The sequence below is a fragment of the Myotis myotis genome, unplaced genomic scaffold (genome assembly GCF_014108235.1).
Source record: "Myotis myotis isolate mMyoMyo1 unplaced genomic scaffold, mMyoMyo1.p scaffold_m19_p_8, whole genome shotgun sequence".
NCBI lineage: Eukaryota > Metazoa > Chordata > Mammalia > Chiroptera > Vespertilionidae > Myotis > Myotis myotis.
In genome coordinates, this window is record NW_023416390.1 from 30,653,324 (window position 1) to 30,680,311 (window position 26,988).

General features: G+C 38.9%; 1 protein-coding gene across 9 annotated transcripts in view; it reads left to right on the forward strand.

Annotated features, from left to right (window-relative positions):
- CAB39 (calcium binding protein 39) overlaps nucleotides 1-26,988 on the forward strand; it is an 86,528-nt gene that overhangs the window by 18,730 nt on the left and 40,810 nt on the right. For all 9 annotated transcript variants that reach the window (XR_004969318.1, XM_036319423.1, XM_036319420.1 and 6 more), the window contains exon 2: nucleotides 13,110-13,265. Coding sequence is in view for 8 of the 9 variants with exons in the window: in XM_036319423.1 (XP_036175316.1) it covers nucleotides 13,152-13,265 (114 nt within the window). In the remaining variant the exon portion in view is untranslated. The remainder of the gene's footprint in view (nucleotides 1-13,109; nucleotides 13,266-26,988) is intronic.

Genomic DNA, 26,988 nt, shown 5'->3' on the forward strand with positions numbered 1-26,988 from the left:
CTTTTGGTCCACAAGCTAAGTTTTGGCTATGGTATTGGGAACTTTTCTCCAAAAGTTCAAGCAAGAGCTTTTATATTTGTTCATGCCAATCATTTGACAACTGAATTTCAGTTACTTCCTCTGAAATGAAATGTTTTATAGCCTTATTATTTCATCTCGAATTTTTCTCAACCCGGTCAAGACTCCATATACTAGTTAGTGTGTTGACATGGAGGGTAGAAAGGATATACTAGTATTGACTGTTTAGAAGTCTCAGAGAAATCATCCCTGGGTAAAATGTTCCACGTGATCTCTACAGAGCCATGTCATTGTTTATTCTGTGACTGTAAATATACTGCTGGAAAAAGTCTATTTACACTAAATAGCACCACAAGGTGGCCTTTGAGCATTTTAAAAAGAAAACAAACCTTCAAATCTCCAACTATGGTGCTTTAGCTAAGGCTGGTTTTGTGGCATGTTGGTGCTTTTATGGGCGTTTGGCCAGAACAGAAATAGCAGCTGGGACCTTGAAGGAGAGTGATTTTCCAGGTTTACATCTGATCCTCTAGAAGTAAGGTTGTAAATTTTAAAAAGGAAATTGTTTTTTTCAGAATACTGTATCTTCATCAAAATGACTAAAATGAAAAAATAAAAATCATTTCATCCTTCTCAGGTGTAACTTTTTAGAACCACAGCAATTTCTTTTTCAATCTGTCTTGCTTGACAAAATATTTTCTGAAAGCTTTTTTTTTTTGTATTTTAACTTTGTTTCAAATTTTTCATTTGTTTACAGTTCAAGTTTGAACTATGCCTTCTTTTTAAGGAGTTATCTTTTTTAAAGAGCAGAATTGGCTATTTGCTTTTCTTATTTACCAAAACACTGGTGAGGCCATGATGTTTACCAATGATCATATGGGCTATGTTTACACAACCTGTGGCAAAGTGAGTAGTGAATTTAACAAAGAACAATGGATTTATAATTTCATCCTTGAAGATTGACAGTTTCACATTTTAAAATGTGGACATTGATTAACTTTCATATTGTTAAAATACAGTGCTAATTTGTAAAGAAATAGTTGGAGTTCGTGTTTTGAAACTAATATTAAAACTATGATAATGTAACTCTTAATTCCTTAGAATATCTGTAAGTGAATCAGTGAAGATAAAACTAAGGATGGCAGATCCATATTGATAAAAGACCTTTAAAATACTCATGGAAACCAGTTAATTAGTTATGTATTACAGAAGTTTCTAAATACTGCTTTTTAATATGTAACTATGATTTTAAGTCTTAAACTACATGCTAAAATCTTTTTTGCCTTGTGGTAATTTGAGAAGTTTGGCATTGTGTATAAGGTAGCTGTCATTAATAAAAGCTACTCAAATTAATTTTAAATCTGTTTTACATACTACAGGTTCGGTCCTATCAGTTGGTTGTGAAATCACCATAGCCCTGGCCAGTTGATTGGGCATTATCCCATGCACTGAAGGGTCTTGAGCTCGATTCCTGGTCAGGGCATATACAAGGTTGGAGGTTTGATTCCCCAGTTGGGGTGTGGAAGGCAACCAATTGATGTTTGTCTCTCACATCAATGTTTCTTTCTCCCTCTCCTTCTCTCTCTAAAATTAACAGAAACATATCCTTAGGTGAGGATTAAACAAACAAATAAGCAAAACATCAGCCAAGTGGGCTATGACTAGCATTTTTAAAGGGAGGAAAGGGAGCAGGGTACTTGGATAGAATGGCATAGAATAGAGAATATCAGTGTAATTTTACATAGTAAGAATAAGTGCTGTTTGGTGATACTTTGTGTGTGTGTGGGAGGGGGGTACTTATTTTTTATATATGAATACATGTGTGTCATGAAGTCAGAAATGTGTAAGCTGTCACTGCTAGCAATAATGCAGTTAGGTGGCTTGGTGGCCCTGTGATTGTTTAAATGACTGTACATACAATAGAGATTCCTGACAGGCTTTCACTGGAAAGCTTCTGTATTTGTGCTTTTAACAGGGAGTTAAGGGAAACCCATGTGACTTGCTGATCAGATTTGTATTTGACAGGAATCTGGTAAAGAATGCTAATAGCACACTGGACAATAGTCAAGATCCAAGAAAAAATTTTAATGTCATACTGTATACTGAATCTCAACCAGAAGCAATTTCTTTATATATAAAAGTCTAAGTGACTGTTACGACAGAACGACCGGTCAACCAGTTGCTATGGTCAGTGCACTCCCACAGGGGGAGCACCACTCAGCCAGAAGCCAGGCTCACAACTGGCTAACGCAGCTGTGGCGGCGGGCGCAACGGGCCAGGATGAGTGCGAGCTGTATGGCGCCGGCTCCTCCCTGGCTACCTGCCGCTTGGCGCACTGTTACATCCCCTGAGGAGTCCTGGATTGTGAGAAGGTGCAGGCCAGGCTGAGGGACCCTTCCCCCCTGCACAAATCCATGCACCGGGCCTCTAGTAATAGAAATAATTGTTCAGTCCTGATGCAGTAGTAAACAGTGGGTAAAGATGTGGTTCATTAATGAAAAAAACTTAGGTCAGTTAAATTGTTCAATAGAAAGCAGCCATGTAGTGTGATTATCACAACTATTAATGGAGTTTTAAGACTACATTTATGAAATATAGGGATAGGTAGCCTTGGCTGGTCAGATCACATATGGAATATAGCGACCAGTTTGAAACACCACACTCTTAAAGAGGAATGGTGACAATCTGGAATGCCTGGAGGATAAATGAAGGGGTCCTGTGGTTGAGTCAGTTCCCCCAAGGTTCATTTTTAAATCTATAACAAGATCACAACTGGATAAATTTTATAGGAATTTTGTTGCCAACTATGCTGAGCATAGGACAGATTGAGTATGAATATATGGCGGCTTTTGCTCCTAGACAGCTCACAGGCTAGTTTGGTGCTGGTAATCTATACTAATATAAGGGTAATATGCTAATTAGACAGGGTCAACTGGCCATCTTTTGGATGTCCAACTTCCTTCCGGAGAAAGTCATGGTAGTGGGGGCCAAGGCAGAAAGGGCAGTTGGGGGAAAGATCAGGCTCTCAGGGGAGGGCCATGGGGGCGAGATCAGACCAGCAGGGAAGGGCAGTTGGGGGCGAGATCAGGCCAGCAGGGGAGGGCGGTTAGGGGCGATCAGGCAGGCAGAAGCAGTTAGGGGCAATCAGGCCTGCAGGGGAAAGCAGTTGTGGGGGCGAGATCAGGTGGGCAGGGGAAGGGCAGTTGGGAGCGAGATCAGGCCAGCAGGGGAGGGCCTTTGGGGGCGAGATCAGGCTGGCAGGGAGGGCAGTTGGGGGCGAAATCAGGCCGGGAGGGGAGGGCAGTTAGGGGCAATCAGGTAGGCAGAGGCAGTTAGGGGTGATCAGGCCAGCAGGGAAGAGCAGTTAGGGGCAAGATAAGGCTGGCAGGGGAGGGCCGTTGGGGGCGAGATGAAGCCAGAAAGGGAGGGCAGTTGGGGGCAATCAGGGTGGCAGGGGAGGGCAGTTAGGGGTGAGATCAGGCCAGCAGGGGAGAGCTGTTGGGAGCCATTAGGCAGGCAGGCAGAGGCAGTTAGGGGCAATCAGGCAGGCAGGCAGAGAGGTTAGGAGCGATCAGGCAGGCAGGCAGGTAGGTAGGTGAGCGGTTAAGAGCCAGCGGTCCTGGTTTGCGAGAGGGATGTCCCTGATTGGAGAGGGTACAGGCTGGGCTGAGGGGACACACACACACACACACCCCGCATGAATTTCGTGCACTGGGCCACTAGTTTATATATTAACACGTTTTATTAGACTGTTCAAAAGTTCTTTCAACATCAAATCTCTCACTTTCTATTTACTCCTGTCGTGGATGCCTCCGTGCTCAGGGCATGATGATAAAGGTCTACCAAAAAATAATCCTACCTGATGCTCACTAAAATTGCTGCCCAGGATTGATGGTGTATTCTGTCAACTTCTAGACCTATTATTTACCTCTGGCTTGGCTTGGACTGGGATAAAGTCTCGGAGTAGGAATTCTGTCACATTGCCAGTGGAATTCATTCCTAAAAGACATGTCTATAAATTCATTTTTAAAAATATTTGCAAGTCATAGACCTATAATTATGAAAAAATGTATCAAATGTTTGACATCATATTTATTTAACATGTATTTAAGTATAGTTACTACATATAAAGAATATATTCTGCCTCCACCCAATAGCTTAATTATTTGGTGACTAACTGGAGAAAGCTCATGAATTCATGATATAGTGATTTTTTATTTTTTTTTTCCTTTTCAGGGTTTATTTCATCAGTAACATTCACTCTTGCCCTAGACAAAAACAATTAGATTATGACTTGTCTTTCTTCCATCAACTCCGTTTTTGTATGAATAACCAAAGATTTCTTCTCAACACTTTGTTTTTAAATAAGAAGCTATAAATAAATAAAGCTTTAAATGCTCCTTGGTCCAAGTTAAACACCTCCATTTCTCAGAATTCAGACTCGGGCACTCTGGTCCCCGCTCTCCCAGGAAGACCTGGGGCCTGTGATTTCTTGATTGACTTTGTCCCACAACTAAGCAATGCTAGTGTGGAAGTTATCATACTTTGTCAAACTCAATGAGTTATTTCAAATGAAACTTCGAGCCAAAGCTCTGATGTGTAGTTTGAACTCAAAGATAGCAGCTGCTATTACTATTTTTTATTATAGTCTTGTCACTTTTCTTTGAAGAAATAATTGGAGCATATCACATACAAAAATATATAATTCTCCTATTGAAAAATCCCAGGAAGGACAAAAATAAGAGTTTGGAGAGAGTCTCACTCTAAGTGACTCAGTGCAGGTTGGCGTATGGTAATTAGAAGCACCCGTTGCAGGGGAATTGCTAGAGGTGCTTATTAATATTGCAGGTTGGTTCCCTTTGAAACAGAATCCCAGGGATTGAACCAAAACTGTGTTTCTAGATCTTATATTCTTTTAAATACTTCTACCATCTAGGTTGTAAAAGAGTGTCACTATGATTCCTGCATAGTATCCAGAGTTGAACACCATTGGCCTCAAAGTCTGGTCAAGATAAAGATATACTAATTGCAAAACACATTCAAAGTTTTAAATGCTCTTAAACACTTAGTTTTGGTTTTGACATAGTTGATGAACTATGCATTTTGTAGCTTTGGTAATTAGCCAAAGATTGAGCTGCTTCTTGAAGCTATTCATGGTTTATTTAATGGAGCCAAGTTATTACATCCATTTGCTTTTAAGAAGAGCATGTATCCTGCCCTGGCCAGGTGACTCAGTTGGTTGGAGCATCGTCCTGTACACCAAAAAGGTGGCGGTTTCGATTCTGGTCAGGGCACATATCTAGGTTGTGGGTTCAGTCCCCTGTCGGGTCACCTGATCAGTGTTTCTATCTCACATTGATGTTTCTCTCCATTTAAAAGCTGAATCAAACTTTTAGATGCCAAAATTTTAAAAAAGTTAGGATAAGATCATCCATTTTATATGGATAAGTCTAGTGCAGTGGTCGGTGAACTGCGGCTCATGAGCCACATGCGGCTCTTTGGCCCCTTGAGTGTGGGTCTTCCACAAAATGCCATGTGCGGGTACGCACGTACAGTGCAATTGAAACTTCGTGGCCCATGTGCAGAAGTCGGTATTTTGTGGAAGAGCCACACTCAAGGGGCCAAAGAGCCGCATGTGGCTCGCGAGCCGCAGTTTGCCGACCACTGGTCTAGTGCACCTAAAACAATATCTGGCATGTTGTAGATACTCAGCATTTATTTGAAATTACACACTTTCTGTGACTGCTTAATTAAGTACCTTAATAGTTCTTGTATGCGACAATCTTATTGTATGTGGGGTTTTTGTTTGCAGTTTTGCATTTGACCACAAAGTTTATGAGTTAGATTTAACGTATGTTAGTGTCGAGGCCTATGAACTCAACTGTCTAGGAATGTGTTCTCATTCAGCAGTTTTTCATCATTGTTTCTAAAAACTTACACCCACTCCACACACACACACCAGAAAGTTGTCCTCTTTAGAGCAGGTACTATTGATACAATTCTTGAGTTTGAGGCGTATAGTGAGGGCACAGTTAGTATTTGAATGAATGTCCTGTCTACTTTTCAGTATTTGTTAATATATAGGTGAATAGAGTTAGAGTTAGGAGTATGTTGCACAGGCCAAAAGCAATCAGATTGCCTAACAGCAGTGCCTAACAATCCTAACTCTAATGGTGTTAGGCTTTGATTTTTCAGTGGGTTCTCTGAATGTTTAGCACTTTCATGGGGTGGAGCTGCTTGTACTTTTAGGCGTATTAACGTAACAGCAGTGACTTGAACTTTTGTGCTTTCTAAAATGGAAGTGACCATTTCTAGTGTCATCTGGTCTTCATCGATTTTGGAGAAAGGAGTATATTTTTAGTACAAAAGACCGCAAATATAGAGCATAAGTAATAAAAAGGAGAATACATACCCAACTGTTAGTATCAGTTGTTTCCAAAGGCTTTGCAGGTGATTTTCACTTTCTATCGTGTTTGGTCCTTTAATGTTTGAATTTTGCATACTAACCAACATAACCATTTTTAAAAGCTAGAAGTTTAATGCTCAATTATGAGCGCAGATGCAGGAGTAGATAGCCTTTTATTATTCTGACCCCCCAACCCAAACCCTTTCCCTGCAAGATTATAGAAGTTAGCAGAAGTCTATGCTTATGTAAACAAAAAGCAGTGCTGCTTTTTAAATATATATAATTATTTTAGTGGTTAGTGAATGTGACAGTCATTGACAAATTTTTCAAACAACCCCTACGGATGATATTGGCCCCATTGACAACAACCCCTGCCCAATGTGGAGAATAGTGAAGGTCTACACACTTGGTATATGTAGGGTTAAAGAGATTTAGACAATAGAATTGACTAAAATTGTGAACTGATTATGGAAGAGTTAACATGTGGAGAGTCTAGTATGATGACCAAATTCTGTGATTAGGTGAATAATGTATCTGTTCCCTTTGAAGCAGAGTTTGGGGACAAGGTTTGAGTTCTCTGGAAGACATCTACTAGTATAAGGAGTAGCAGTTGTTAATGTAGGCTGATTGGTTGGGGCATGAAATAGATTTCAGGTTGTTGAAACCATGGGTAGATGAGATTACTCAGAATATAGGGTAAAAAGACAGCCAAGGGTGGAACCTTGAAGAACGTAAAGATGAGTCATTGAACTAAATGCAGAAAGAAAGAGCATTTGGAGAGACAGGAATACAATTAGAGGAGAGCAGTGCATGAAAGCTAAGAGGTGTGCAGTGCTAAATAGTCATGAAAATTCCTTTCATGCAGACTTAATAAATTCCATAAATGTCTATTTTAATATAAAAGTAGAATGTTAAATTATTCTCCACCCCTGCTTCCCCAACTCACCCCCCAAATTTTCAAGTTAAATTTACCCTTCGAGGCTCCTTTCTTGGGGGGATTCAAGTGTACATCACTGATTGCCATCAGGAGCATGCTTTCCTCCAGTTTGAGAGATGTGGTTTCCAAGTCCTCTTTAGAATCCTTAACAGTGCCTAGCTTTCTCCCAGTTGCATTAATAATTTTGGCTCAGCACAAGAAGTCCTGTTGAGATTTATTATGAACTAATTTTTTTTTTTAGCAGGACAGGGGCAAATTTTTTCAATTATAATATTTATTTTTGTTTAGTTTCTAAATGAACTCCAGTTATGTTCAAAACACAGTCTAGGCAGTTTTAAAACACTTTTAAGGAAAAAAATTGAACATACAGAAAAGTTGAGTAGCAATAAAGGCCCATATTCTCACCATTAAGATTTAAAAATTAAGGTTTTACCAGATTTGCAAATGTGGTGCTCAGGCTTAGAAGTAATAGGCATATTCAGGGAACAGAAGGATCTCAGTATGGGTAGACTTCTGTAATAAAGGCCAGAGAGCTGTGCTGTGAGTTGAAGATGGGCAAAGCCTAGAGGGCCCTGGCAAGGATTTGGATTTTATTTTATTTTTTTAATATATTTTATTGATTTTTTACAGAGAGGAAGGGAGAAGGATAGAGAGTTAGAAACATCCATGAGAGAGAAACATCGGTCAGCTGCCTCCTGCACACCCCCTACTGGGGATGTGCCCGCAACCAAGGTACATGCCCTTGACCGGAGTCGAACCTGGGACTCTTCAGTCCACAGGCCGACGCTCTAGCCACTGAGCCAAACTGGTCAGGGCAAGGATTTGGATTTTATTATAAGGGCAATGAAAAGTTACTAAAGGGCATTTATCAATGGGTTCTTGCTATTTTTAGTTCCTAAAACTCCCCCAGTACTTCTAATTAAATACTGCTGATGATAAAGGAAGAAAGGGGGAAATGAGGAAGGCAGGCAGATTGTTACGGTGAAAGGTGTCTTTTAGCCATCATAGCCCTTGTTTTTAACCATTGGTACCTTTAGCTTGAGAATCTCCATACTCTTGGAATTCTCAGTTCAGAAATTCAGATACGTGCCTGTGTGTTTCACATCTTTCAAGGTTCCGGAACACTTTGAATGGTACTGCTTCTGTATTGCTTGATGGTGGACAAGGCTCTTTTGAAGGCACTTTTCCACTTCTGGGAAAAAGCAGTGTGGGCTAAAGAGTCCATTAGTGGTGCCTTTGCTATTATTTGAGCATTGTTGGATAGTCATTTGGTGCTTGACAAAGGGATTAACCTCTAGTTCTTATGAGTAAGGATTGAAATGAGGAGACTGAATGAAGCAAGAGTTGAAGCAATGAAGCTCAACTTTTTTTAAAACAAAGTTTTTATTTGGTTCCAAGTCTTTTTGTTCCTCTTTATAATCACTAAAATCAATTAGTGATTCATGAATCTGTTCAATCATGTATTTTTTAAAAATAAAATTGTATTCAATAGAAAAAAATCAGCTTTAGCTTTGTTGCATGCATCCGCATGCACAAGTATGTAATTAAATACATTTCTTGCCCTAACCGGTTTGGCTCAGCGGATAGAGCGTTGGCCTGCGGACTGAAGGGTCCCAGGTTCGATTCCAGTCAAAGGCATGTACCTTGGTTGCGGGCACATCCCCAGTAGGGGGTGTGCAAGAGGCAGCTGAATCGATGTTTCTAACTCTGTATTCCTCTTCCTCTCCCTTCCTCTCTGTAAAAAATCAATAAAATATATTTTTAAAAAATACATTTCTTACTTGTAGATCATGATCAAAGTTTGAAAAACACTTATAATTTACTGTCTCTATCCAGCTTTCACAATTAATGCAATTAGTTCATTGGTAGCCTTACTTTTTCATTTAGCTTTCCATTCAGTTGTGTTACGGATAATACCTTTTATGTATTAAGGAGGGATTGTTTTAGATAATTCATTGATTTCTCAAAATCACACATGTGTAAAAAAATAATAATACATGTGTTTAATTGAAGGAGGGCAAATAGTTACAAAAAGGGCTTGTAAGAAAAAAATACCAGTTCTTCCCTCCTTTTCCTTCTCCACTATTCAACTCTTTGGATCGATTGTTTTTGGTATCTTTTCCACAACTTTAATGAGCATACTTGTATGACACATCCATGATTTCACCATATTACTCATAACATCTGCCTCAAGCTGCTTATGTTTTCTTTATTACACTCATAAATTCAGTAACAATCAATACTCAGTATCTCTATGCATATTAAGCTTACATGTTTAATAAGAGCTCTATTTCTTAAAGCATGACTCTTCTTTCCCTTTTAGCAATGTTCTACCCACTTGGTCTTCACATAAGAGCCATTCATTAATTTTAAACTTTTCTATGTTGTCAGTTAATTATTTTAAAAGTTGGATCACTGAGTAGCATACATTAGTATAAGATATTTAAGCTTAATACATAGCAAACTTAGACATAAGAAACAGATTCTAAGGCAGAAGTTTTAAGGGGTGTTATTTCCTTGTCTTTGCTCTGCAAAATCTTTGACAGTTGAGTTGTGTAAGAATTGGTGAATTTGAGGACCTAAATGAAAGAAAGCAAAGGATTTGTTTATTACATTAATACTTTAAAATAATAACTATATAATCCTGGCCAGGTAGCCCGGTTGGTTGGAGCTTCTTTCCAATGCTCCAGGGTTGTGGGTTTAATCTATGGTCAGGGCATGTGCAGGAGGCAACCAACAACAAATCGATGTTTCTCTCTCCCTCTCAAATCAATCAGTCAATAAACAAATAAAATAAGAACTATATCATTCTTATTTACAAGTGTTATAATAAAATTATTTGTATAGTTTTTATTTTTTACTTAATTATTTTAACTATATTTTTAAAATAATATATCATAAAGGAATATATGAAGTGTGAGGGAATGAGAGGGAGAGGAGAAGAAGAGCAAATGTGAGCATGTCATGAATAGCTTCACCACTGTGACTGGATCCTGCTGAGGAGTAACCACTTCTTGTTTCGGTCCTTGTTGCTCACTGTATTTCCTCAAAATACAGCCTTATTAGTTTATATGTTCTGCAAACTCTTGACTGCCTGGTGTACTAATTACGAGAAGTAATGTGTTGTGCCTCTCCTTATCTGTGCTCTCTTCGGCAGCTGTACTCTGTACTATGAACAGTATTTGGTGTATAGTAAGACTTTTTAAAATCCCCTTTGCCCTGGAAAGTCACTTCTTCCACCATTGAGCCAGAGCTGAAAATATCTCTGTTGCATAGCACCATAACATTTCCTGCAAAATACCGTTTCATTCCCACCCTCCACCCAGCATTGACTGTGGCATCACTGCCATTCGTTGTAGAGTACTAGAAAAGATATTTTCGGAGAGTTGACTGTGTGAATCCGCAATGTTTATGGAGAATCAACCTCTTTTCTCCTCACCCCCCTCGAAAAAAAAGTTGAAAAGAGAAACATGATGGAAAATAATTATCCAGGATTTGTGTTCCATGTAGGCAGGTAATAAAAGAAAAACATAACAGTCCCATGGGAGTAAGTTGCCTATAATTGACCCACAATTCTTGTCATAGAAAAGATATTCAGAAGTAAATTTATGCACCTTTGAATTTTGAGAACCTATGTTAGAGGACATTTCCTTTTGTTTAATAAAGTGTGGTTTTAATTAAACAATGAAGGGTTTACAGGCTGACAGAATATGAGCTAGATAGGTGATATTTGGGTATAGAGAGTGCTCAGATGAAAACACATCAAAATGTCACAAAATAACATACCTGTCCATGATTTAATTGTAAGTTTAACATTAGCATTTATTTGCATGCTTTTTCTCTCCTGAATGCTTATTTGTAAATAGATATGTAGATCACTGTATCTCAAATGTTAGAGAAAAACAGTCAAATACTTTGTTCAAATGAAGTCTTAGACAAAGTTCAAAAGAAGTATAATGCTATGCAATAGAGAAATTTTTTGTTGATGGGGGGGTGGGGGGACAAAGTAAGGTTGAGCTATCTGAGATTTGCCTCTCTCTAATTTGACAGAGGTGGGGGTAGGCATCAGGGACAGTTAAATATAGGAGTTTGAAACACAGTTTGCAAACCACTGACCTAAGTGAGCCATAAGGTTCTTCTCAAAAGTGTTATCTTTTGGTATCTTATACCAGGTTTAATGCCTATGAGTTTAACTTATTTTAGTTTATTTAGTGAAAGAAATCATAACTTTTTAAAATATTTCTTTTATTGATTTCAGAGAGGAAAGGTGAGGGAAAGAGAGATAGGAACATCAGTAATGAAAGAGAATCATTGATCAGCTCCCTCCTGCATGTCCCCTACTTGGGATCGAGCCCGCAACCTGGGCGTGTGCCTTGATTGGGAATTGAACTATGACCTCCTGGTTCATAGGTTGACACTCAACCACTGAGTCACTTCTGACATGTTCCCAAGTTACTTACATTGTTTGTCTTGTTAACTTTGTTTTTTCAAGGTGAGTTCTTGGAATAGTTGATGTGTCCTTTTTTTTTTTTTTCTTTTTTCTTTTTTTTTCTTTTTTAAATATATTTTATTGATTCTTTACAGAGAGGAAGGGAGAGAGATAGAGAGTTAGAAACATCGATGAGAGAGAAACATCAATCAGCTGCCTCCTGCACATCTCCTACTAGGGATGTGCCCGCAACCAAGGTACATGCCCCCGACCGGAATCGAACCTGGGACCTTTCAGTCCGCAGGCCAAAGCTCTATCCAATGAGCCAAACCGGTTTCGGCGATGTGTCCTTTTTTTTAATATATATTTTTAAAATTGATTTCAGAGAGAGGGAGAGAGATGGAAACATCAATGATTAGAGAATAATTGATTGGCTCCCTCCTGCACGCCCCCCACTGGGGATCAAGCCTGCAACCGGGGGCATGTGCTCTGACCAGGAATCAAACCATGACCTCCTGGTTTATAGGTTGATGCTCAACGATTGAGCCACATTGGCCAGGCTGATGTCTCTTTTTGCACCATGTAATATTGTGGTTGATTTGGTGGGAATGTTGTTTTCTGCTGCCCACAAAAATTAAGAACTTTCAGAAGTTCATTATCTGCATGGTGTTACCCTGTGAGTTCCTTCATAGGAGATAGTTGTATGTAGGTAGAAAGAGTACACGTTGAAACTGGTTGTTAAGGATTTGAGGGTCTGATGGGAGGTTTGTTCAAGGTTCTCTCCAACTCCTATGCTGTGACTAACTGAAGAGGAGGGAAGGGGAGGGTGGGTGGGCTGTGGAAGTATGTGCCCACCAAAGTACTTAGGAGGAACAGCATGAACACTGGAAGAGACCCAGATAGTGGGCCTGTTGCTAGTGCTGTTTGACTAAGGTCCTTACCTAAACTTTGAGGCTCCTTGACTCAGTTTCTCAACTGTAAAATAGAGATAGCTATTAAGGATATTTTGGATCAAAACAGACCTGAGCTGGTTTTGCCACTTAGTACTCAGCATTGGCTTGGCAGAACTAGGTGCCCTGTGAAGGATAGCTGCTGCCCCTACATTGTCAGCACCTGTATGTTCCTCCTCAAATGAAAACGGTTGGAAGAGCAGGTGATAAAAAAGGTTTTTGAAAAGTAGAAGTGTTCTACAATTCTAAGATATCTCTGTATTATCATTTCTCACATATACTGGTAGATTTCCCAGTTCCTACTGATTTAGAAAGTATGTCTTCTAATTGACATCACTTTCTTCTTACTTGTACCTTGTACTGTGTCCCCAGCTACAGCAGGCAGAGTGCAGCGAGGTGCCTGTTGCCACCGCCATGCCGTTCCCATTTGGGAAGTCTCACAAGTCTCCAGCAGATATCGTGAAGAACCTGAAGGAGAGCATGGCCGTGCTGGAGAAGCAAGACATTTCTGACAAAAAAGCAGAAAAGGTATGTATTTGGCATTATTTTGTATTTTCAATCTTTTGATTAGGAGCAAATGTGAATAAATTATGAGGTGATTTAAAAAAAATTAATAAATCCCAATTTGTATTTTAAAATACAACATTTGCTGCTGTTTAAACACCAGGTTTTCTCCTGTACTGCTGACTACTAAACATATTTCTAACTTTTTTCTTCGTTTTTTCATTTGAGGTTTTCAAGTTTACTTAAATTTTGTGGTTTTTTTATTGTTGAAATGATTTATCTGATTCCTAAAATCAGTGTTTCCACCAGTAGTCTTCCTGGGGAGTTAACCTCTTCTGGTTTTCTTTCTGTGTTCCCTGTTTCCATGATGAATATCTCCCTCTACCTAATCACTACAGCCCAAACCTGACTTTCATCCCAATCTTGTCTCCCTGCTCTCCTTCAAAATGTCATCTTTCGCTGATAGTACAAATCCCTACTTCCTGAGGGGTTTATGAATTGATTCTGACTTCCATTCTTACTTAGTGAAGATCCTCATGACCTTTCTTATCTCTAAAATATTTCCCTTGCCTTAAACCTTCACTGCAGACTCCTTGCATGGCACACAAGACTCTGTGACCTCATCTCTCTTCTCTAGGTGAATTTCAACCCCTCCCTTATTCTTGTGTTCTAGCATCTCAACTTGCCTCTGTTCATTGAAAGTAACTAAAGCACATGATCAGCTATACTGTTTTTCATGCCTTTGTCTTATTCATCCCCATCCCACCCCCCATCCATTTCCACCTCAGCCCTATTCATCTTTCAGAACCTCCCTATACATTACTTTCTTTCTTTTTCAGTTGAGTGCATGGTGATAAAAACTACAATGACAGCTAGTATAGTTTGGTGTCACTGCTTTGAGTCTGGCTAAGGGGTCAGCACCAGCAATCAGTGCAAATGACAGTATAGTGGGAAAGGGCAAATTGTATGTTAGTTTGATGTGAAAACAGTTTTGACCCCACGAACCCCTTGAAAGCGGACCACACTTTGAAATCTACTGTGGTATTTAATGAAAAGAATATGTGTGTATGTATGGTGGCGTTGGGTAGGGAGAGTATCCTAATTTAGATAGGTTATATGGAGGAATTCTTATTGAGGAAGTGACATTGGAGGTGAATCCTATAATGATAAAGCTTAGTCTCTGATGGAATTCATATCATCTACTTGATTAAAATCAGTGGTTTTCAAACAGGGGCAATTTTGTCCTCCAAGGGGACATTTGACAATGCTTAGAAACATTGTTGGTTATAACCCAATGAGAAGCTGCTACTGGCATCTAGTTAGTACAGGCCAGAGATGCTGCTAAACATGAGACCTCTCTTCCACCCCCAAGAATTATGTGGCCCAAAATGTCAGGAATCCTGCTCTATACCTAATCACAAATAGACCTTTCTGCTATTATAAGGCAAAGAAAAATAGTTGAAATTAAATTTTATTTAATAGTTAAATTTTATTTTAAAAGAAGCAGGCAACTCTGAAGAGCAATCCATGAAAAATCTATTTATTCTGAAACTAGAGGCCCAGTGCACGACATTCGTGTAGTCGGGGGTTAGGGGGTGGCCCCTCAGCCCAGCATGTGCCCTTTAGCAGTCTGGGAGCCCTCGGGGGATGTCAGACTGACGGCTTAGGCCCTCTCCCTGCCTAAGCCATCCTTCGGACATTTGTAGCGCTGCCACAGAGGTGGGAGAGGCTCCCGCCACTGCTGCTGTGTCAGCCCGGTTTGTGGCTGAGCAGCGCACTAATGACCAGGGGGCAGCTCCTGTGTTGAGCGCCTGCCCCCTGCTGGTCAGTGCACTTCATAGCGACCGGTCGTTCTGCCGTTTGGTTGATTGGCATATTACCCTTTTATTATATAGGATAGGATGGATTAAGAATAGGGAGAAAAACCCTGAAATTTCTGATTCCCTTTCTTATCAAGATTCAGCAGGAGGTAGCAACTAATTCAAGTGGTGATGAGAGGGAACTGAGACCTGAAAACAATGGAAAGATAAAAATCTAATCAATCTAGAAATTATTTTCTTAAGCATTTCATTTATGATAGCAACAAAAAAGAATAAGATGTCTGCGAATACTTTCATCAGAAAGTATGCAAGAACCTATATGAAAAAAATTGTAAAACCTTATTCAGAGGCACAATAGAATAATTGGTCTGTGTTATCAAATGGAATATAGTTAAGATGCCATTTCTTCTCAAATTAACCTTTAATCATTCAAATCACAGGATCTTTTTGTAACGACAAAAAATGATTCTGAAGTTATGGAAGAATAAATACAGTAGCTCAAAGTTATGGTAGAATCTAAGAAATAGGAATTCTACTTTGCTTTAAAGTAAAACACATACTTTATACATCCAATCTTCATCTTCCCTTAATCTGTATATATAAAAATCTAAGCGACCATTACTACCAGATGATCGGCTGGTAGATATGATGAGCACTGACCACCAGGGGCAGATGCTCAATGCAGGAGCTGCTCCCTGGTAGTCAGTGTGCTCCCACAGCCAACCTCCCGTGATCCTTCCCCCCTGACCAGCCAACCTCCCGCAGTCCCTCTTCCTGGCTGGCCGGCCCCGATTGGTACTGGGCGAGATAGCCCCGATTGCCGGCCAGGCCGTGGGACCCCACCCATGCACGAATTCGTGCACTGGGCCTCTAGTGGTTAATGAAATTCCATCCTTCTAGTTGTTCAGGCCAAGGTCTTGAGTCATCTATGACTCTTTTCACACTTCCCAAGTCCAGTTATGAGCAAATCCATCGACTTTATCTGGGAGGAAAAATAAAAAAGCCAGAATCTAATCACTTCTCCCCATTTCCTAGTTACCAGCCTAGTCTGAGCTGTCATGATCTCTGTTCTGGATTACTGTATTGATCTTCTAATGGGTTGGTCTTTTAAAACATAAATCAGATGATATTTTCTCAGGGTAAAAGTCAAAGTCCTTATACAAGGGCTCGAACTAAGTTCTACAGGGCAAATCCTGCCTAGGCCTATCTTGTAAAGACTCATGAGCTAGAAATGGTTTTAACATTTTTAGAGGGTTGGTTTAAAAAGCAAAGAAGAATAATGCAAACTTATGTGGCCTGCAAAGCTTAAAATATTTACTGTCTGCTCTTTTACAGAAAAATAAATGCCGACCCTTGGCCCATGGCCTCAATGATTCCTTCTCTTAGTACTCTCCTCACATTGGCTTCCTTTTCTAGTCATGCACTCTAGTCACACCCTTTAAGTTTTTGCATTTGACAATTCCCTTTGCCTAGAATGTTCTTCCCCAGCTTACTCCCTTATTGCTTTCAAGCGTTTGTTCAGTGTCACACTTGACCCAACCACCCCCTTTGTAAAATGCAGCCCTGCCCTCTGACATTCCTGCTCTCACTGATCTTCCTCTGTTTACCTATGTAGCACTTAACATTTTTAATGTACTTAATGGTGTTTGTTTAATATTTCTTCCCCCTGTTAAAATATAAGCCTTCCAAAGACAGGGCTCAATAACTTTGTATTTATTGAAAATGGAGTAAAAGCAGAATTAACATGAAACATTGTCACATTAGGATTCGTGCTGATTTCTTAATTCCTACTAAATAGGATAAAACAGGTATTTGGAATATTGTAATGATTTGTATATTGAGTTTGTGGCTAGTAAGAGGATATCATAGCCAGGTATGTTCTGAATTTTATGATGCTGGCCAAGTATCACATTCCCTTTCAGTGCTACTATCCACAGAAGCAGTGAGATAAATGACCCTTCTCAAGAGGTGTGTTCTGTTGGTCCTAGTAGCTTTCAGTTTTGTGTTCATTAATTAACTCCCTCTGTACTTCAGGATGCTCAGAGGACAGGAATTTTTTGTTGTTGTTGCATGATTAATTACACCCAGTGGATTTGATTACTGGATTACTCTTAGCTTCCAGTGATCTGTTGCAGGATACCATCCTGAAAAAGCTAGAGACAGATGGCTTCACTAGAGATTTCTACCAAACATGTAAGAAATCACACAGTTTCTACACAAACTTATCCAGAAAATTTTTATGTTTCTTACCTTACTTAATGAGGCCAGGATTACACTAATACCAAAACCAAAGACATTACAATAAAACTATAAACTAATATCTCTTATGAACATAGATGCAAAAAATTAGCAAATTGAATCTAACAGTAGGATAATAACATCATGACCAAGTGGAATTTATTTCCAGAATGTAGGACTAGTTTAACATTAAAAAATCAGTCAGTGTAATTTATTGTGTTGACATTACATTAGTAGACGTGGGGGGAATAAAAAACCACAGCCTTCATTTTCTATAAAAACTCAGCAAACTAGGAATAGAAGAGAACTTTCTCACCGTAGTATATAGTGCATCCACAGAAACGCTACAAGTAGCATTGCACAGAACAGTGAAACACTGAATCGCTTATCTCCAAGATCAAGGATAAGATAGGAATGTCCACTTTCACCACTTCTACTCAATTGTGTACTTGGCGATTCTAGCCTGTGCAGGCAAACAAGAATAAGAAATAAAAGGCATGGAAAGGAATTAAAAAACAGTCTTTATTTGTGAATGGCATGATCATCTACATAGAAAAGCTAAAAAAATCTATTAAAAAAAGTTCATAGAACTAATAGGGTGCATTTAGTTAGGTTACAGGTTACAACATCAGTATATAAAGAGCAATCATATTTCTGTATAATAACAATGAAAAACCCAAAAATGAAATTTTAAAAAACACATTTGGAATAGCATCAAAAAATATGAAACACTTAGGGATAATCTGACAAAAGAAGTGAAAGACTTATACACTGATAACTAAAATATCACTAGAGATGAAAGACCTAAATAAGTGGGCGATAACACCTTGTTTATGGATTTGAAGACTCAATGTTGTTAAAATGTCAATTCTTTCCACATTGATTTATAGATTTATTGAAATCCCAGCACACTTTATAGAAATTGACAAGTTGCTTCTAAAATTTGTATGGAAATGCAGAAGAACGAGAATAATCAAAACAGCTGGGGGGAGGGGGGACGACACCAAGTTGTAGGGTTCACACCATCTAATTGCAAGAAATATAAAGGTACAGTAATCAAAATTGTGTGGTATAGACGTATAGATCAGTGTAACACAATAGAGAATCCAGAAATAAACCCACATATGTAAGGGAAGCTTTTGAGAAAGGTGCAAATGCAGTTCAATGGAGAAATAATAGTTGTTTTAACCGTTAGTACTGAACCAATTTGATAGCCACATATGCAAAAAAAAGGGGGGGTCCCATACCTCATGCCATACATAAAAATGAACTCAAAATGGATCACACAACTAAAAGTTAAACCTAAAATTATAAAGCTTCTGAAAGAAAACAGGAGAAAATCTTTGTGGCCTTGTGATATTTGCTAACCAAATATCCTTGGTTAGACAAAGGATATTTAGACATGACACCAAAAGCATACTCTATAAAAGAAAAAAATTAATGAATTGGAATTCATCTACACTAAAACCTTATCCTCTTCAAAAGATGCTGTTAAAAGAATAAAAAAGATAAACCACAAATAGAATATCTTTGCAAAGCATTTATCTGATAAAAGGTTGCATCCAGAATATTTAAAGACCTTTCAAAACTTAATAAGAAAACAAATGATCCAGTAAAAAGTAGGCAAGAAATTTGAATATACACTTCATCAAAGAAGATACACAGATTTCAGATAAGCACGTGAAAAGATATTAATCATCAGGGAACTTCAAAGAAAAGATATGAGTTATCTACTCACCAATAGGATGGTTAAAATTAAAAATACTTGTTATACTAATATTGGTGATTATGCATAACAACTGGAACTGCTGATGGAAACATAAGATGATACAATCACTTTGGAAAAATAGTTTGGCAGTTTCTTAAAAATCTAAACTTATACATACCTAGCCATTTTAAGAAATATATGTCCATACAAAGACTTATACATAAATATTCATAGCAACTTTAATTGTAATGTAAAGTCCCAAACAGGAAAGAGCCCAGGTGTGTAAATAAACCAGTTGGGGTACACCAATAGTATGGAACACTACTCAGCAATAAAATAGATTAACTATTGCTATTCACAACAGCATGAATGAATCTCAGATAATTAAATATTGAGTGAAAGAAGCCAAACACTTGAGAGTACATAATGTGTGATTCCATTTATACAAAACTGTATGGAAACCATAATGACAGAAAGTACATCAGTAGTTGCTTTGGGTTTGGCAGAGATGTGGAGGGTTAGAGTGGGGTTGGTGGAGTAAATGGAGTACAGAAGAATCGTGGTGGTGATGGATATGTAAATAAGTCCAAATTTATCAAAATGTACTCTTTAAATATGTGTGGTTTGTTGCATGTCATTTGTAACTCAGTAAAGAGTAAGAAGACTACCCATGTACCAACTGAGAGAAGGATAGCTTGAAAAGCACAGATGTTGGCCCTGTGAATAGATCATGTAATAAATCCCCCAGAAAGGCTATTGAAAGCCTAGGTTGATACAGTAAAAATACACTACTTAAATCCAAAGTGAACAGCCTCTCTGTGTAGACAAGTCCATACTTGAGGGTGTAGAGAAACGAGTGGGTTGAGAGGGGCGTGACCAGGCTGGTACAGAAATTCAAAAGTCTACCATGAGAAATAGTTGAAAGAACTGGAGATGTGAAATACAGAAGAATAAAATTTGAGCCCTGGAGCTCTTAGTAAAATGTTTTTAGGGGACCATCTAATAGGAGGAAAGGGGAGGTGGCAGAGGGTGGTAGGAGGTAGAATTAAGACCTGTGAGTGGAAGTAAAGCAGGGAGTCTAGTTTCATCTTGATATTAGGAAAAATAATAGGTGGGTGTTGGCTTCCTTGGTAGATAGCAAGTTTCCTGTCTCTGGATATGTCTTGGTGTGGACTAGGTCACCACTCAGGTCTTGCAGAAAGAATTGAAACTTGCATGGTTGTTCTATTCTTACATTGATACACTATATTTTGCAAGGTGCCTTCATAGAGAATAGTCCTCCATCTTATTTTGAGGTAGAGTAGTTTCCTGTTGTTATTCTCATAATCCTCATGAAGGAAGCTTTTGTTTCCTAGGTAACCCATCATATTAGATTCAGAGATGGTATTCACTCCTGACTCTGCCAAACCTATAGTAAAGTAATGCCTATTTCTGCTTTATTCATTATATCTATGGGCAGCTTCTCATTTCCTGTGATGTTATAGACAAATGATAAATACAACATTTGAGTGTTTATTCCTTTACTTGTAATATGTTGGTGTACTTGTTTTATATGGTATACAGTTGCCATATTAAGAATTGTATATAGCCCTGACCAGTTTGGCTCAGTGGATAGAGCGTCAGCTTGTGGACTGAAAGGTACCAGGTTCAATTCCGGTCAAGGGCATATACCTTGGTTGCGGGTATATCCCCAGTAGGAGGTGTACAGGAGGCAGCTGATCAATGTTTCTAACTCTCTTCCTTCCTTCCTCTCTGTAAAAAAATCAATAAAATATATTTTAAAAAAAAAAAAGAATTGTATATAAGCCCTAGCCAGTTGGGCTCAGTGGATAGAGCGTCGGCCTGCGGACTGAAGGGTCCTGGGTTCTATTCTGATCAAGAGCACATGCTCAGGTTTCAGGCTCAATCCCCAGTAGAGGGTGTGCAGGAGGCAGCCAATCAATGATTCTCTCTATCATTGCTGTTTCTATCTCTTTCTCCTTCTTCCTTCCTCTCTGATATCAATAAAAATATTTTTTAAAAGAATTATGTATAATACAAATAGATTAGTCCCTTAGGAACTATGCCACACCTTTTTGAAATAATTTGGAAACTACTTTTTTCATACCTTTAGGAAAAAATGGTTTATCTTACCATTTTTATTTTTAGATATTTGGGGTATGAGGGTGAAATTGGGTGGGGTGGAATTTGTTCTTTTATTGCTGACAGCCACACAGGTCTGGTGTACGAAGTGGCTATTTATACACTCTTTGCCCACTGCATACTATATAAAGAAGGTATGGCTGCCTCGCTCAGCACACACTTGGTTCCCTTCATCACTGTGAATGTGTGTGTTCACAGTGTTGAATAGCTGCATTCACGCGTTTCAGGAGAGGAGTAAGTTTGCTGGCATACTTAAGAGGGGGAAGGGAGGAGTCTTTTCATAGAGTGACCATTTAACAGTGACTCATGGTTACTAAACTTGTTTAGAGTAATCTTTAACACCAGAGGTTATTAATAGGTTTTTCTTGGTCCATGATCTTTCAGCTTAGAACACTCAGACTTTTTTTTTTTCCACAGAGAGTCGTGTGTGCCTGCGCGTGTGTGTAGGACTTCTTTTTGAAAGTTAATACAGGAATTAATATGATGATAGACGTGCTCTCATTATCTCAAATATTTGGCACCAACAATATTTCTCAGCTTACTTATAGATTCCATCTCACATTCTTTATCTTAATTTACTTTGATTTAAGAACTTCCTTTTTTCACTAAGGTCATCTAATAGTTTTTTAAGGATGAACTGATATTAAGGCAGTACATATAGATTGGTATATATATATTCAGAGGGCTCTTGTTTAAATTGATTCTTTTGCTAAAGAGTAGGTATGAAGAAACAAAAAAAAAATAAATGATTTAAACCTTCCCCTCCCCCCCAAAAATCTGGGTTCTTTGAGGCATTTCTCAGTAATAACTATTTACATGCAAATTATAATAAATTTGATTATATAAACTAATGGTGAACAGAAACATGGACATTTTTGCTAAATAAGTTATTTAAAAATTGTTTCTAAAAACAGTGACTTTATATACAGTGATTCCCATCTCAATTATGGGAATTTTATTATGCTGAGTTGCATGTGTACATTATATAGCAAGATAGTCTTTTGCAAAAAGTGACAGTGCAAGTAACCTTTTCTGTAAAAGATTCCAAACTTGATTGAATCCACAGAAATTTTAGTGCCCTCATATATTGGGGCAAATAGATGGGCACATGGATCAAAATTTTTTCCCTGTTTTTAAGGAGTTTATAATCTAGGAGAGGAAATAAGTATGTAAATAATACAATATAGTACAGGTATTTGGAGATACCAATAATTTTGTGGGAATCAAAAGGATGATGCAGTCCGTACCTCTTCAGAGATAGCATTAAGTTTAAAGTGACATTTGAACTGGGTTTTAAGGTGTTTGGCAGGCAAAGAATGAGAGGGAACGGAATGTGAAACAGCATAAAGTCTGGCATGTTCAGAAAAACAGTGACAAGTTCAGGGTGACTTTATAGAGGTGACAAGATATAAATGAATGGTGGAAAGTGAGGCTAAAATGTAGGTTGTGGTAGATTGAAAAGAGCCTTGCATACAGCCTAAAGATATACTTAGAGAGTTGAGGAAATCTTCTGTTGTTTTACTTTCTTTTAAGTCTTTATTTTTAAGTAATTATTCATTCATAGGAAGTTGCACAAAAGTACACAGGGAGATACTATCTACCTTTTACCCTGTTTACCTCAATGGTAACATCTCACATAACTATACAATATTAAGACCAGGAAATTGACATTGAACAGCCCACAGGCCTTATTTACATTTCACCAGTTTTATAAATATACTAGTGGCCCGGTGCATGGATTCATGCACATTGAAAGGAAATTAATTAGAAGGTGGCTGGTGCAGTGAGATTGGGTGAGATGGGCCAGATACGCCCTGGAGCCAACCTCCAGAGGTCCCTCTCTGGCTGGCCACACCTGGGGCAGCTCTGTGGCTCTAAGGGCGTCTGCGGAGTGAGCAGGGGTCCCTCAGTCAGACCTGTGGGGATCAGGCCGAAACTGGCTCTTCAACATCCCCCAAGGAGTCCCAGAGTGCAAGAGGGCACTGCAAAGTTGCTGTCGTACAGTGTGTGGAATGCAAACACAAGTGTGCACTAAACCAGATTCAGGGCCAACAGTGTCCCAGCAACAACATAACCCACAGCCGAAGGTGGAATCACGTGGCCCCGTGAGGAAGCAGGCTCCTTCATCTCTGGTTCCAGGGTGCGTCACCTGAGAACCACTGCTACCAAGTCACCGCAGTCTGCAGCTCCTGCATTGAGCTTCTGCCCCCTGGTGGTCAGTGCATATCATACCTACCAGATGGTCAGATGGTGGCTTAGCCTTTTATATATATTGATAGTTTTTTATATATATATTGATAGTATATGAGTTGGGGCAGGGCCTCTACCCTGCTTTATCATGTGATAGCTATGTGGTTTCTTTGAAACCACTACCTCAATCAAGATTCAAAACTATTCTATCACCACAAGGCCCCCCTCTTGCTATCCCTTTATAGCAACACTGGTTTCCTACCCCCCCCAATCCCCCCCATCCCTAACCCTTGCTGGCAACCACTAATCTGTTCTCCAAATTTGTAATTTTGTTATTTCAGGAATGTTTTTTAAATAGAATCATGTAGTAGGTAACCTTTTAAGATTGGCTTTTTTCACTCAGCTTAATTCCCATGAGACCCATGCAAGCAGTATATCAATAATTCCTTTTGATTGCTGAATAGTAGTCCATTTTCTGGATTTACCACAGTGTGGTTAGGCATTCACTTGATGGACAGCTGGACTATTTCCAGTTTTGGACTATTACAGATAAAGCTCCTATGAACATTTTTATATCAGTTTTGTGTGAACTTAAGTTTTCCTTCCTCTGGGATAAATGCCCAAGAATGCTATCTTGGGTCACATGGTAAGCACTTGCTTAGTTTTTTAAGAAACCACCAAACTCTTTTCTTAGAGTGCTGTGCCATTTTACATTCCTATTAGCAATGTTTCAGTCAGAGATGAGATGAGATTAGAAGTGTGTCTGGGAAGATGGATGTAATGGCAGAAGACGAACTTGCTAAGAGAACTCTGGTGACAAGGAAAGCTAAGGGCAAGAAGGAGAAGCAAGATATGAGAGTAGATTTCTGAGGGACAATTGAAAGGATTTGATGGTTGTCTACAATTAATTTCAGGTTCACATACTCTTTGACCTCTCTTCTCTACCCACCAAATATTGTCTAGAGCATGAGTCAATAAACTGTGGACCAAGTCAGCCTATTACCTGGTTTTGTAAAGAAAGTTTTATTGGAACACAGCCATCCCATTCATTGACCTATGGTCTATGGCTGCTTTCCTGCTGCAGTTGCAGAGTTGAGTAGTTGTGACAGAGACCATATGACCCACAAGTTTGCTACCTACTTATCTAGAGAAGCATGATACTTCCCATGAGACAGATAGCAGGAATTCTTATTTTGGTTAGAAATGGGGACAGGCAGGGAAAGTATATGTTTTGCTTTTAAACTTGATGTTCCACAAAAATGCAAAGAGTACTCTAGGGAAACAGGTTCCAGGGGCTCTTTCTCCCTTCATTCACTTTTTCAGTTTTACTTTATTCTAATTTGTTTATTGGGATTCTACATAAGATTTTTTCTTTGAAAAAATTGTGGCAGGCAGGAGTAGAAAATAGGATATCAGTGACCCAAAAAGCACTTAAAAACTACTGATTTAGATGACCTCTAGCATCTTTTTCAACACTTAAGATGCTATGATTCCGTACTGTGGCATCACTTCTAACTTAAAATTTCAACTCAGAATTTATTTTCTCTGCCCCAAAATTGGTCTCTCTCTTCTTGATTGACTGGTTTAAAAATGTTGTCTCTATATCTCTGGCTCAAAACCTAAGAGTCATCAGATTCTTTCTCTCTTACTTCAGCATCTGTTTGCCAAAGCTCTGTTTATTTGAAATCACTCAGTAGGGGGAGAGGAAGCTGAAATTTTCAACTTTTTCCTCTTTCTCTTTTCATAAACACTCTAGGTAATGTGGGATTGTGTGTGTGTTGGGGAGGCGGGGGTGTTTTTGTGTGCAGGAGATCTGTGCTTTCTTCATTAAGCCTAATAGTTGTAATTGATTTCTAAATCTAAAAACTTTAGAAAATACAAATGAGTATAAAGAAAATATAAAGCTCATCTCATTCCACTCCACATGAAATTACCACTGTTGTTAACATGGTGGGATATCCTTACAGATTCTCATAAAGTGGTTGCAAAAGGAGTACCCTTCACCCAGCTTCCCCATGTTAACATTTTACATAACCACAGTAAAATGATCAAAATCGGGAAAAACATTGACCAAGTAATATTAACTAATCCATAGACCTTTTTTCAGATTTCAGCAGTTTTCCTACTAGTATCCTTTTTCTGGACCAGGATCCAATTCAGGATGACACCTTGAGTTGAGTTGTGACATCTCCTTAGTTGCCTTTAATCTGAAACAATCTCTCTGTCTCGGCCTTTCATACTCCAGCACTGTTTTATAGAATGTCCCTTAATTTGCATTTGGCTGAGGTTCTTCATGATTTAATGCAGGATGATGCCTTTTGGGCAATAAAACCAGGGAAGTGATGATGTCCCTGTGTGTGCTGTCAGGAGGCACTTGAGGCCAATAGTCTTGTTACTGTTCACTTTGATCTGGTGGTTCTTGTGGCATCTCTGTAAAAGTACTCCTTTTCCTTTTATCACTAATAAGTCTCTCGGATGAGTGGGCATCTCCTTTTCAAGTCTCCCAAGTGATTGTGGTGTGTCTCCAGGTTGAAACAGAGGGCGACAGAAATGCATCACAACAGATGGAGGAAACCAGGGATGTTTTCGATGGGACATCTGTCTTAATATGGAAGGAGTAAAGGAAGATGTTCAGATACAGGAGAGAGAGAGACAGAGAGATAGAGAGACAGAGAGAGAGAGAGACAGACACTAACATCTCCTGAGTGAAGTGGAGCAATTTTGAAATAGTTGCTACCAGGAGTTACTGGTTTTAAATCAATCCAGTTTGAAGGAATGTTTCTGACTGAATTGAAGGCAGTCGAACAGCATGAATTTCAGTGAACCAAGTGTGCTCAGGTGCATCACTTTTTGTACAGTGCTCAGAACCTGGGAGCCTAAATAGGAAAAGTTTTTAGTAAAGGATATCCAATGTTGATTAAGGGATCAGGAAACCTGGAGCTGAGAAAACTGCATGCTGAAACATGCAGTCTTAGCAGGACAGGTAACATGGTATTAGGAGCCCAGTGGATTAGGTGACACGATGATCTCAGCAGCTTGAAAAGGATACAGTGTTTGGAGGAGCTATAAGTGTGAATAGCTGACTCGGTAGGTGTTAGGGGACAGGCAGGAAGGTGACAGATAAGGAGGATGTGGTCAGAGAGGCAGAGACCATACTGACATGATACAGGCAGGCCAGAGATGGGGGACTGGATGGGGTGACTAGTGTAAATGCTGGTGAAGGGAACCAGGTCAAATGTAAACAAGTTCAATTTTATTCTGTGTGTGGCATCTTCAGCCCATAAATACTTGCTGCCTTGCCTTTTCTGGTGAAATAATTGACTTCTTAAGTTTTTCTGATTATCTTTTAGTAATATTTGGACAGTTTTTTAAAGCTTTTGTTTAATCAACTTGTAATTGTTCATGTAATGGGGTACAAAAATTATTGAAATATGCGTTTAATCTCTTATTAGGACTGCTAATAATAAAGTTGAAGAATTTTAGTTTTTCTTTTATATCATGCTGCTGATTATTTTATAAATAGTAACTAACCATGGAAATGACCAGGTTTGGAAGCCTCTTGTCCCCATTGCTATTATCTATTTCCGAATAATTTGAGTCAGGCTTTTTACTGTTAAGACCCATTCCAGTCTTTAGCTTTTTATTTTGC